This window comes from Equus przewalskii, chromosome 12 (assembly GCF_037783145.1).
Source record: "Equus przewalskii isolate Varuska chromosome 12, EquPr2, whole genome shotgun sequence".
In the NCBI taxonomy this organism is placed as follows: Eukaryota; Metazoa; Chordata; class Mammalia; order Perissodactyla; family Equidae; genus Equus; species Equus przewalskii.
The window spans coordinates 9,178,734-9,190,634 of NC_091842.1; the positions used below are offsets into that span (position 1 = coordinate 9,178,734).

The 11,901-nt window shown below is 58.5% G+C and overlaps 1 protein-coding gene across 2 annotated transcripts; it reads right to left on the bottom strand.

Annotated features, from left to right (window-relative positions):
• Positions 1–107: 107 nt before the first annotated feature.
• On the bottom strand, positions 108–8,227 carry NAT16 (N-acetyltransferase 16 (putative)). 2 transcript variants are annotated; one of them, XM_070566348.1, is made up of 2 exons: positions 7,958–8,227; positions 108–4,180 (listed from the first exon to the last, which is right to left on the bottom strand). In XM_070566348.1, the coding sequence occupies exon 2, from the start codon at positions 2,214–2,216 to the stop codon at positions 1,725–1,727; it is 492 nt and encodes a 163-aa protein (XP_070422449.1). In that variant the 5' UTR covers positions 2,217–4,180; positions 7,958–8,227; the 3' UTR covers positions 108–1,724. The 2 variants fall into 2 exon arrangements, with proteins under 2 accessions (XP_070422449.1, XP_070422450.1); XM_070566349.1 differs by lacking the exon at positions 7,958–8,227 and adding an exon at positions 7,090–7,394.
• Between the last annotated feature and the right edge of the window lie 3,674 nt (positions 8,228–11,901).

Here is an 11,901-nt window from a genome sequence, read left to right on the forward strand (position 1 = left end):
TTGCCACGGGGCTTAGAGATCCTCTCTAATACAGGCTGCTGGGGAAGGGGGGAGGATAATGCGTCTCACCCCTCCCCCCAGAGAAGAAGTGAAACAGACACAGAGGGTGGGCTAAAGGTCTGTTTTATTGCAATACAGCCATAGTTGAAGTGACAGGGAGGGTGGCAGTATGGCCGGGGTCAAGACACAGTCAAGGCAGAGCAGCACAGCAGTGAAGCGGGAACCGGGGACAGTGGCGAAGCAGCTTGGGGCCTCTGTGCCCACCTTCTTCCGCCTCCTGGCACCCTCATCTGCCCACATCTTGCATTCCATGCCCAGCGAAGCATGTGCTCGTTGTCAGTGAATCCCCAGCAAGTGTCGATTGGCCAACAAGTTCAAGCTACCAGCGTCACACAGAATGAAGTTCTGAGGCATGCTCTGGGCTCGGGGCCGCTGGGTTCTAGTCTCTGCCAGGCTCCAGGCCTCTGCGAGTGACTTGGAAGTCACTTTGATCCTTCTGAGTCTCTGTTTCCTCCCTCTGTGGTAGACGTGGGGATCCAGTACAGGAGGCAGCGCTGTGCAGATGCAGCTGTTACTACTTGCATTTAAACAGAAGACTGACAAAGCCCAAAAAGCATGAGGGAACCAGAAATCCTTGGACGTGGGGGTTCCAGCCGCCCTAGAAGGCAGCCTGGTCAGAATCGGGAGAGAGCCCTCACACCGCTGAGGAACCTGCCCTCCACGACACCAAACTCTCCATCCAGAATCCCCTGGTTCACCGACCTGGGTCAGGCCCCTGGTTGGGGGCCTGCGAAATGGAAACATCGCGCAAAGTTGGAAGAAATCTCAGTCGGAGGGGACAGGCTCAGAAAGGTGTGTCACCAGAGCATAAACAGCTGGCCAGATATGGGTGGGCATCATAAGTCTATTTCACTTACAGGGTCCCTATTGCACACAGGGCGGGTGATGACGAGGTCCTGGGTAAGGGGAATGAGGAGCAGAGGAACCGACAATGGGGAGCTAAGACTCCGGGAGTTCCAGGGAGGAGGGGGATGGGGGACAAAGAGAAAGAGAGAGAGGACACTGACCTAGAGCCACAGGAGGCTGAGGAGGCAGGAGGCGGGGAGAGCGGGGCGCGTTCTGAGTGCCTGAGAAAGGCCAGGAGGAAGAAAAGTAAGACCTATTGAGCAGCTGTGCTCCCGGCTGGGAGCTGGGCGTTGCACACACTTCTGCCCGCTTCTCGCCCGGCCCCGCCCCCCGCCGAGGAGGCAGAAAGGAAAAGCCAGGAAAGGGCAGAGTCCACTGCCAGGCCAGGGCGACGGACAGGAAAGGCTCTGAAGTCTGAGAAGGAACCCATTCCTTGGCCGGGAAGGGGAAAGGGTGGCCAATAGCACCGCAAGAGGCTCCCCCAAACCCAGCGGTGCAGATCCGGGTGTGGCGACGGCGTTTGGGGATGCTAGAGGCAACATGGCAGACAGAGAGGTGAGGGGAAAGAGAAGGGAGGGACCGGCACCAGGTGAGGGTAAGCGTCTGAGCCGACTGCGGAGGGCGGGGGGAGGGGGCGGAGCTTGCAAACAGTAGGGGCGGGGCTTGCTGGGGACCCGGGAAAGGGGGCGGGTCTAAAGCGCTTCCTCTCTCCCCTTCGATGAGAGGCCTCAGATGTCGGCCTCCAGCAGGTCCCGTTCAGTATAACCCTTGACCAGCTCTAGCCCCAAGCCGGCCTGGCGGAAGTCCGCAGGCTGTCATCACAAGTAGGGTGCTAGGGAGACCTGGCACAGGACGTTGAGGCGGGCGAGGCGCCGGGCCTGGCGCAGCAGGTGCCACAGAAGCTGGCTCTGCGCCTGCGCGCCGTCGCTGCCGAACTCATCGGTGTTGAGGTGGCGCCACGTGCCTTCGCCGCCACGCAGGATGGGGAAGGGGCGCGTGCACAGCGTGAGCACGCGCGGGCGCGCGCGGCTGTCCCCGCGCCACTCCGGGCCTGTGGCCGCCAGCAGGCACAGGTTGCTCTCGCTCGGCCGGTAGGGCTGCCGGTCCAGGATGATGGTCCCGCCCGAAAGCACGTCGCGCTGCACAGAGGGCAACAGGAGGCGCCCGCCTCCGACACGGCCTTGGTGGTGGGCAGCGGGGAGAAGGTGCCGGAGGCCTGCAGCGCCGCCGGCTGTGCGTAGAATCAGACCAAAAGGATGTCCCCCGGGGCAGGCGGCGGGAGGGCTAGTGAGCCCGGCGCTTCTCGGCATCTTCACACCCACATTCACACCCACGGGCTCCCACCCGGGCCTTTCGGGAAGACCAACTACGTGGGGCCGGGTGGAGTGGGGAACGGGAAACCCTGCGTCCCAGAGGGCAGCATGGAGGAGCCAGGGGCAAGGCCTGCGAACACCTGGATCCCCAAGGAGAGGCGAGATCAGTGTGGAGTAGCCAGGGAGCTAGGGTTGTGCGCCCCTCAGTTTCCAAGGAGAGTGGAAGCGAGGGAAGCAGATCAGTCGGTAGGATGCGGGAGGCGGAGGGGAAGGGCAAGGCTCAGATTAGGATGTTTGGGTCCCTGAAGGCAGGCAGGATCGATGTAGGGGAGACAGGGTCACGGAAGTCTGGACGGCTGGGCCCTTCAGCCTCCCGGACCGCTGGGAGGCGGAAGCTGTTTGACTTCCCCTGGGCAAAAGGCCTGAGTACCAGGACAGGGCTCAAGGGCGCCCCTACTCGGTAGTGCCGGCAGAGAAAGAAAGCCGGTGACCTGCTGGGCGTGGGGCAGGACTCTGGGAGGCCCAGAAGGACAGCCATCCGAGCTCCCTTGTCCTTCTCACCTGCTTGGTGATGAGGCGGTAGTTCTTCAGCTCCCGGGGGCCCAGCCGGTCGTCCTGGGTGAGTCGCGCTACCTTGACCCCCGGGTGCTGTCGTTTGGCCAGCTGTGAGCAGAAGCGCTGGGGCAGCCCGGCCACGCCCCTGCCGCACTCCTGGGGCGCCACGCGCAGCCCCTCCACCGGCACCATCTCCCTGACGTCCATCACATGCATGACTCCAGCGCGATCTGCTGACCGAGGCCTTTAGGGGGCCACCTCCCCGCCTCCGCCCCTGGCAGGGCTCTCGGCTTTTCGGGTTCACCTCTTCCCACTCGCTGAGCAATCCGTCGTCACCACCCCGGGCGCCAGGCCAGACCCGGGGCCTGCCCGGGGAGCTCTCCTCAGCACTTGGGCCTCAGACTCCAGAGCCGTCAGAAAGTGCATTCGCCGGAGTCTCTTCCACCTCTTGAGATGCTCCAGCTCCGCGCGCACCAGATCCCTGGCTGCTCACCACGCCCCTTTTCCTTGACCCCACCCCCAGGAGCTTGCCACACCCCCGGTATCTCCCACGCCCCGCTCGCTCTTAGCTCCGCCCGGCAGCCCGCCTCTGAGCTGGTCCTACTCGCCACATCCAGGCGCTCTTTGTTCGAGAGTTCGGTCTACTCAGGGGTCTGGGCCCGTTTCTAGCTGCTCTCACCCCCAGCCTACCCTCTCTTGCCTGCCACTCTTTTTGTGCTCCTGTCCCCAGAAACCCCTCAAAGGAATCTTCGGATATCAAAGCTGTCATCAGCCCCTTCGGTTCCTCCGCTATTCCAAGTTCTACACGTCTCCCGGCCCACCCTCCCTGGCTGGGCCCCTGGATCCGCAGGCCCTACTCTTTGGTTCTAAAGTCGACTCTCTTTCCTCAGTAACCTGACGAGGGCTGGGGGAGAGGCTTGCTGCCTCTCCTTTGTAGGATCCATGCACCCAAAGGTGGCTTCACCGCTTTTCACCTGCCCCTGCCCCCCGGGCTCTCACCACTCCTCTCTTGCGCTTGGCCAGCGCCGTGGTGCGGTTGGGATCCCGGAGCCAGCTGTGGTAGCGGGTGGGAAGGTAGTAGCCGCCACGTAGATGCCCTCTGAGATGGCCAGCACCTCCTGAAACTCCCGTTCTGTGGCCACCACGAAGTCCAATGGCTTGGCCTCGGCCTAAGGCCCGGATCCAGACCTGCCCTTGACCCCCCAAGGACTTGGCCTTGGCTCTGGACCCTGACTCGGCCCCCAGGGGCTCGCCCTTAGCCTCAAGGCCCCATCCGGACCTGGACTTGGCCCCTGCCTCTTGTGGCTGGATCTCTGAGCCCGGCTCCGCATCTGGCTGCACCTCTCCTTCGGGCTTGGGGACCTCTGAGGTGGCTACGGCCACAGCCAGCTTCCAGCTTCATCACCCTGCAGAAAAGGGAACCCAGCATCAGGGTCAGAGCCCCCTGTCTCCACACCTGGCCCCAAACACACCACAGTCCCCACAACCCCTTCCTACACAAACACCCCTTCTCTTCTGCTCTCCACACTGATCCTGGGAACAGGGAGCATCCAGCTCCCAGAGCTCCCGACCCTAGCCCGCTTCACCCACCGGGATGCTCCTCAATGGCCACCAACTCAGGACATCTTGAGCTCCCCAGAGACTAGCCCTGAATCTCTTCCATACCTTGTCACCCCCAGGGACACACTCAAAGGAGAGAAGCCCTTGGGGGTGTAAATAATGGAGGGCCACCCCCTCAAGGGCCCCACCCTTTCTCTTCAAGGACAACAGGAGACAGAAATTTCCATCATCCCCACTCCCCCTACAGGAGGACTGGGCGGGGGGGGAGGGGGGGCAAGCAGAGGGTTCAACTCCCCCCGTTTCCTGCCCCTTATCATCCCCCAGAGGGTGGGGGATATAGACCCCAGATCACCTCCATATTGCTGCCCCAGTGCCCTCCACCCCCCAACACACATGGGTTTTTTTCTGCTTTTTTCCCCCAAATCCCCCCCAGTACATAGTTGTACATTTTAGTTGTGGGTCCCTCTAGTTGTGGCATGTGGGATGCCACCTCAGCATGGCCTGATGAGAAGTGCCATGTCCGCGCCCAGGATCTGAACCGGTGAAACCCTGGGCCACTGAAGAGGAGCGCATGAACTTAACCACTCAGCCACGGGGCCGGCCCGACACACATATTTAAACATAAGCCAAAGGAGTGGACAGAGGAACAGCTCCATTAGAAAATTTCAAGCTGTCCCTCCCAGGCTAATCAAAAGCCCCCTTTCCTTCCTCCTTGAGTCTGCTCCCTCCTCCACAGGGAGACTGGTCTCCACTCCAGGGCGAGGGGATCATTGTGAAAAGGGTTCTGTTGGAGCTCCAGCAAACCAGATGTCCACCGAGGTCAGCCATGCCCCCCTCCCCATATACCTCCGCTCCAAAGAAGGAGTTGCTCCCCTTCTCCCTCTGTTCTCCTTCTTTTCAAATTTCTTCCCGTAATCCTTGCCCCATCTCCCACTCAGGCCTTTCCTGCCCCTCTCACTCCTCAAAGTCTCCTTTTTGGGTCCATTCCCTGTGGATCTGGCACCGCTTTGGTCTCAGTCTCTTCTCTTTTCCCTGCCCAGAGAGGGCCAAAGAGAAAGCCCCCTCCTCAAGTCTGGATGACTCATTTCCGGACCTCTCTCCTCCAGACCAACCAAATGAACCAATCAAATGCTGCTCCTCTTTCAGCCAATTATAATTCTCCCCTCACATAACCAACATTAATCTAATAAGCCTCATTAACCAACATCCCAGGGGACACGCATACCAGTTACTTTGTGTGGGATGATATTGGCGTGGTTGGACCTTTTTTTTTTTTTTTTACAAGAACACCACCTACGTTTGGGAGATGGGACCAGCAGGGGCCCCAGAGGTGGTTTGGGGATGATTTTAGCTTCTATGCCATAAACATAACTTACATAAACACGGCGTGGTTGCTATACAAACAAGCTTCAAAACAAGAGCTCCATCCGCCCTCTTTCTTTTCAGTCTGATGCTGATGCCTAAGGCTGTCCCAGGTAAGCCCAGGTGAGGTAAGACAGCAGAGGCCAGTACCATCAGAGTGCAGGGGAGGTGCAGGCTCTGAGGATCTGAGAGCCCCGGCTAGGGCCAGTAGAGACCACAGGTCCAACCCCTTCCTTTCACAGTGAGGAAATAGAGGCCCACGAAGTTAAGATCTTGCCTAAGGTGACTCAGCTTGAGCAGAGCCAGGCTAAAAGTTAAGTTTTCCTGGCTCCCAGCCCAGTGGGGGAGACCTCCTTTTGGTGTATCTGGATCTCCAAACCCAGCCTGAAGAGCAAGGATAGGAGTTACTGGGTCTGACAGAAGTCACAGCTCTCAAGTGGCAAGGGCTAAGCTCACTCAGAATCAGAGATGCCCCCCGCCCTGTCCTCCTGCACTGTCAGCAGGTCCTATGCCAGCAGCAAGCTCAAGGATCAGACTCCTTGCACCAAGCTCTGGGGATGATGGGCCCCAGAGGCGCCCAGGTTAGCTGGTGGCTCCCATATGCATTCCAGGCAACCTCACTAGCTGTTCATGGGTCCCTGGAAAATACTAGCTGGCAGTTCAGTGACAGCTCCAGCAATTCTGCACTGCCCCCCAAAGGAGGCAGAATGTGAGCAACTTGTAGACTGGAATACATCCAGCTAGTTCAAGATACTAGGCTCCAGTTTCCCTTCCTGGCTTTCAAGGTGGGGAGACTAATTCCAACAAGTTTCTTTCTGTCTCAGTAAGGTTGCTTTGGGGGTGGCGGGGGGGGGGGGGGTGGGGGGGGGCGGGGCAGTGCCCAGGGTCACAGGGAGGAAGGGAAAGCTTGCCAATTCATCCTCCATCTTTTCTTCCCAGGCACCACTCTACTCCTTTTCCTTTTTGGGGGGACACAAAGGTTCCAAGGTCCTTAAACCCTGGGGGAGGTGGGTGCTGGGAACAAAGCAGGTTGGGGGTTCCAGGCCAAGCCAAAGCAGCCCCCTGGCCCCACAACCCTTGCTCCACACTCTGACCCTTTCCCACCCTCCAGCACAGTGCTCTCCAACCTGTCCCCTTGAACTATGACTCCTATAAGGTGTCCAGGCAGAGGCAGCCCTGTGCCTCCAGGGCACTGTGGGAGATGTAGTTTGGGCATCTCCTGCACCAAGCTCCAGGAAGAGGGGCAGCATTTCCCTTGCCATCCACATCCCCACATCCTTGTATCCATTCTCTCAATCACATAAATGTGACTGATTACCATGGGGAGGGATGATTGTAGTCATCACTGTGGCCTGCTGGGAGCCCCCCCTCCCCACTCCACCACCCCACACACCTGAAATATTGATGCCCTTGAGGTCGCAGCTTCTTGGAACTGGAAGAGGGAGGAGAGGGAGCGGAGAGTGGAGAGGCGGAGACAAAGAGATGGCAGCTACACAAAGCGCTCGAAGAAGAGAGCGAAAAGGACAGGAATGGAGGCAGAAAGGAGACAAAGGCAATAGGGACATGCCAGGCGGGAGAGCATGGGAGAGGGGAGCAGGAGGAGGCGCGGATACCGAGTCACAGGCATGACACCTCGTGACTCAGGGCCCAGCAGATGCCCAAAAAGTCCTAGCAGGCAACCCCTGCCAGCCTCCCCTCAGGGAGACCGTAAATGGAAAGCACGACACACCCCCTTCTCTCTGGGGCGGGTGGTGGGGGAAGGGGTCAATGGGAGGAGAAAGCCGGAAAAGAGGCTAGGAGAGAACAGAGACCTCGAGAACAGAGGCAGAGGAGACAAGATGAAGTGGGGCAGGGGCTGAGGAAGATGGACCAACGAGCCGGGAAAAGGGGGTGCCCCAGAAGGCCACAACTGTGGAGGAGGGGACAGTACTGGAGGGTCTTCCCAGGTCTTCTGGGGAAGCAGGCGGGAGGGAGATTCCAAAGGAAGCTGTCTACTTGGCAGAGGTCCCCCCTGGGCACCAGACTCTGGAGACAGGTGGGAGTGAAATGGCGACGGGGTTGGGGAGAGATGACGGCAAAGCGCATCTGAACACCTGAGGCGAAGTCTGGGTCTCGTTATCTGGGTCACCCTACGGGGAGGGGCTGGGCCGTAGGGGGCGCAGCGGCTTCCTTCCCCTGGGGGGCGGTGGCCTTCTGCTGCCCCCATTCTGCGGCAGAGGAGCAAGCCAGCCTCCAGCCCCCGGGCCCGGCGGCCCCCCTACCTCGCCGGAGCCGGGGCCGGGATGCTGAGAAGCGGAGCGGGCAGGCCGCGCAGACAGCAAATGGTCCCGAGACAGGGGTCACTTCGGAGCCCCGAGGGTCAAATTCGGAGGACGCGCGGGACCCGGCCGCGCCGTCCGGTGCGGACTCAGAGCTCGGCTGCGAACGAGGGTCTGCGCTGGGGCTCGGGCGGGCACCCAGAGGCTGCGGGGCGGGCGGGGCGGGGCGGGGCGGGCGGCTCCGGCCGCGAAGCTCGGGCTCGGCCCGGCAGCGGCTCCCGGGGGCGGAGACCCCAGCGACGCGGAGGAAACCCGGCACGGATCCGGAGCGGACTCGGGTCCGGCGGGGGGCTGGCGGGGGCGGGGGTCGGTGGCGGGAGCAGCTGCCGGGGCCGTGCGGCCGGGTGGCCTCGAGTCTTGACGAGACTCCGCCCCTTGTCCCTCTGGGGAGCGGGACTGAGAGTGGAGAGGGGTCTTGAGTTTTGGTGGCGGGGGTAATTGTTGGATGAGTTACCGCCCCAAGCCCCCAGCACCTCTATGCTGCGTCCGGGAGTCCCTACCGCCCCGTCGTCCCCCTCCTCCAGGGGCCACCCCCCTCAGCGTAATCCCTTTTCTCCCACCTCTGGCCGCGGGATAAATAAGAGTGGCTGGAAGGGCCAGGGGGAGCCGATGGCCTTGGGGAGCCGGTCGGAGAAACTGACAGAGGAAAGTGGAAACCCGTGAAGATCCGGAAGAGAGGAGACACCAAGAGACGAGCAGAGAGGCTAGAAGGAGCGGAGCGAGGCCGGGACGGGTCAGACGGCCCCCACTCCTTGGGGTCCCAGAGCAGCCTCGCTCCCCGGGTGCACAGGGCCGGCTCAGCTCACACTCAGCCGCTTGTATTTCGCCGGCCGGCAAGCAGCAAGGCCCCCGCGGGGCAGCACCCAGAAAGACAGACTTCTAGGTACACCCGTGTGCACCTGAGCACACGCACACGGACCTTGGAGCACACGCAAGCGAGGGGAACTGCGCACGCGGGACTCCGGATCCGGTGCTAACCCGGGGGTGGAGAAAGAGAGGGAGGAAGAGCGAAGGACGGACCTGGTCGCCAGCGGGTGCAGCGCGGCCCTGCCTCTGGTAAGCTGGTGGCCGACGTTCCTCACTCCTGAGGGGTTCCCTCCACCCTCATAAAGTGACATAAAACCACCCGCAGTTCCATCTATAAGGAGCCAGGAAAGTGATGGAGGTGAAAGCCCTTTAGTAACTGTAATGTATGGTCTGCTGAGGATGGGACCCCCCACTACTCCTTGCCTTCACTCCAGGGGCTGCCCTGCTCCCATGCTCCCCACTCCCCACCAAAGTTGATCTCTCATATGTTCCATTTTTATGGTTTCCAAGGTGAAAACTCCGGAACCTGGTAAACTGATCCCGTTGGCTGCGCTAACATGATAAGATGGAGGATCACGTTCCTGGACCCCCACATACGTAGCCACACCGAGGGTTAAAGGGATGAGATTCATCTGTGAATTCTAGGCCCAGTGAGGCCACTAAGTAACTGGCAAGTCACTCAACCTTTTTTTTTTTTTTTTTTTGGTAATAGGACTTCTCCCCATTTCTGAATTTTGAAACTGCTAACCCACTGCGCATCTCACAAAGCTGTGCTTAATGCAGGATATGCTCAATTGTGGGAAAGCAGCTCAAAAAGTTAAAAGTGTTGGAGGAAAAAGTCGCTAACGGCAGAAGGGAGAAGCCATCATACTCTAAGCCTTCCTCTTTCACCAGAAGCCTCACCTTCTGCCACCGGAAAACCTTGGGTTGTTCCAACATTCACCCACTTCCAGCTCCCTAGACCAATCAGAATGGAAAGTTTCCCAAAGTTCCAATCCCCTCCCAGCCAAACCACTCAGAAAGGAGAACTCACCTTAAGTCCCGCCTCCAGACAGCTCACTGGGCCAACAGAAAGCCATCTGGCTCTCCGATCACCTCCTCAGACTTCCCATCCCCACCCCCCAGACGCACAGGAGCCGGTGGTGGTAAGAAACTGAAGGATGATTCATCCCTGGCTGCCCCTCCCAGTGTGAGATAGCAAGAGGCTTTAGCATCCTTAAGTGCCCTGAGGATGCAGGCAGGTGGGCCAGCACCCTGTGCTACTGTGCTTTGAAATCGGCCAAGGTCAAGGCCAGTGGGGGATGGGAGGGTGATCTGCTGGTTGAGGGGTGAGAGGGGTGAGAGACCTGGCTCCCCAGGCCTGGGTTCCAGGGCCACCCTGTACCACTACTGTGGGTGACATCAGGCGAGCCACAGAACCACCCAGAATGTGGTTCTCAGACCCTACTGCCCACTCACCCTTCAGAGGTCAAATGTACCTCATAAAAGTACTTTGCAAACTATAAAGCACGAAGCAGATGTCAGTGCTGTTAATGCTGGAGACTTCCTTTAGTCACTCTGAATTTCGTGAACGCTGTCTTGTACCTTGGGGTCCTGAGTATTGGCTTTGACCCTCGTGCTGGGCCTGTTTATTTGGGCCTTTTATTTGGGAGAGCCTACTCTAGGTCTTCTCTCGGGGCCAGGTATGCCTCAGCATACCCCTGATCCCTGTCATTCTGGTTGGGTCCACCCTCTGCTGCAGCATCCTCCCAGCCCCCTCTTCCTCTCCCACCCCTCCCCGACAGCGGACCACCTTGGATCTTCTTCCCTGGCCTTCTGCATACCTCAGCGTCCCAGGGTTCTGGTGACCAGGACTTCCTTCTCCAGAATTTTCGGTTTTGAGCATTCTCCTGTCCGACCCCTCTTCTCTCTCTCGCTCTGGCGCTGTGAGACCATGACTGAGTCCCCTGCCCTCCCCCTGATCCAGCGACCTCTCTGTCTGGGCAATTCCCTAATCTACGGGTCAAGTCTTGACCTTCCAGGCTGGCTCCAGCTGTCTGTGGAGCGTATGCTCTTGGACAAGAGCAGTGAAATCAAAGATGTGAAAGTGTCCACAGGAACTGAGCTGGACACCTCAGATGCTTTCTGTCGGACAACCTTCATGACTGGCTCATTTTGCAGATAAGGAAGGAGACCAAAGATCAAAGGGTTAAGAAATTGGCCCAAAGTCACAGAGCCAGTGAGTGCCTAAAAGCCATACTCAGAATTATAGGACTGAAAGGAATCATCCAGATCACCAGAGAAGGCAAGACATCACAGATGCCACACATTCACTGGTGGCTCACGTCTCCTCACCTGTAAAGAGGGCATAGCACCCAACTTCCAGCAATGATCGGAGAAGACAACATATGCAATGTGCCTGGCGCAGCATGGAAAGTCAGCTAATGGCAGCTACTGTGATCTAGCCATCTGGAGCAGGAATTCTCAGAGCATTACAGCTTGCATCCTGGAATTCGGACGTAACCAGAAGCCTCTCTTGTTCATTCTGCTGTCAGGACTGTCAGACTCTGGGAACTTCGTGAATCAGGGGATGGAAAGATGGAAAACCATTGAGCTTGACCATGAACGCTTTTAGAACAGGCTTGATGTCACAGTTATCTTTCTACCTCTGGTACTTAGTTCAGGTCTTGGCATTTAATAAGCATGTTATGAATGAGTGAATGACTTCAATGTGTCTCTGCAGTTGAGGAAAGTCAGACCAGACTGATTATTTATCAAGGGTCACCCCATTGGGTGGAGGTAGAACCAGACCCCTGCTATCCTAACCCCAAACCGATACACAACCAGCCTCACACCACATTTCTAAAGGTTAGGTGTGACTGCCATGGTTAGAAGTACCAGGAGCCTCACATCTTCTCTTCCCTAGTCATCAGGTTTCTCTCTCCCGTCCACATTAACCAACACTGGCTATAATGTCTGTCATTTATTGAGCAAGCGTCAGTGTCTTCTTCTAGGGACCTTGTTGATTCCACTTTTACTCTCAAGGAGCTCAATCTAGCTGGCCATCAAAAAACCACTTTTATTCTGGAGAATATCCAATA

Coding starts and splice junctions, on each gene's coding strand:
- NAT16 (XM_070566348.1), bottom strand. CDS start 2,216: ATGCCGAGAAGCGCCGGGCTCACTAGCCCTCCCGCCGCCTGCCCCGGG.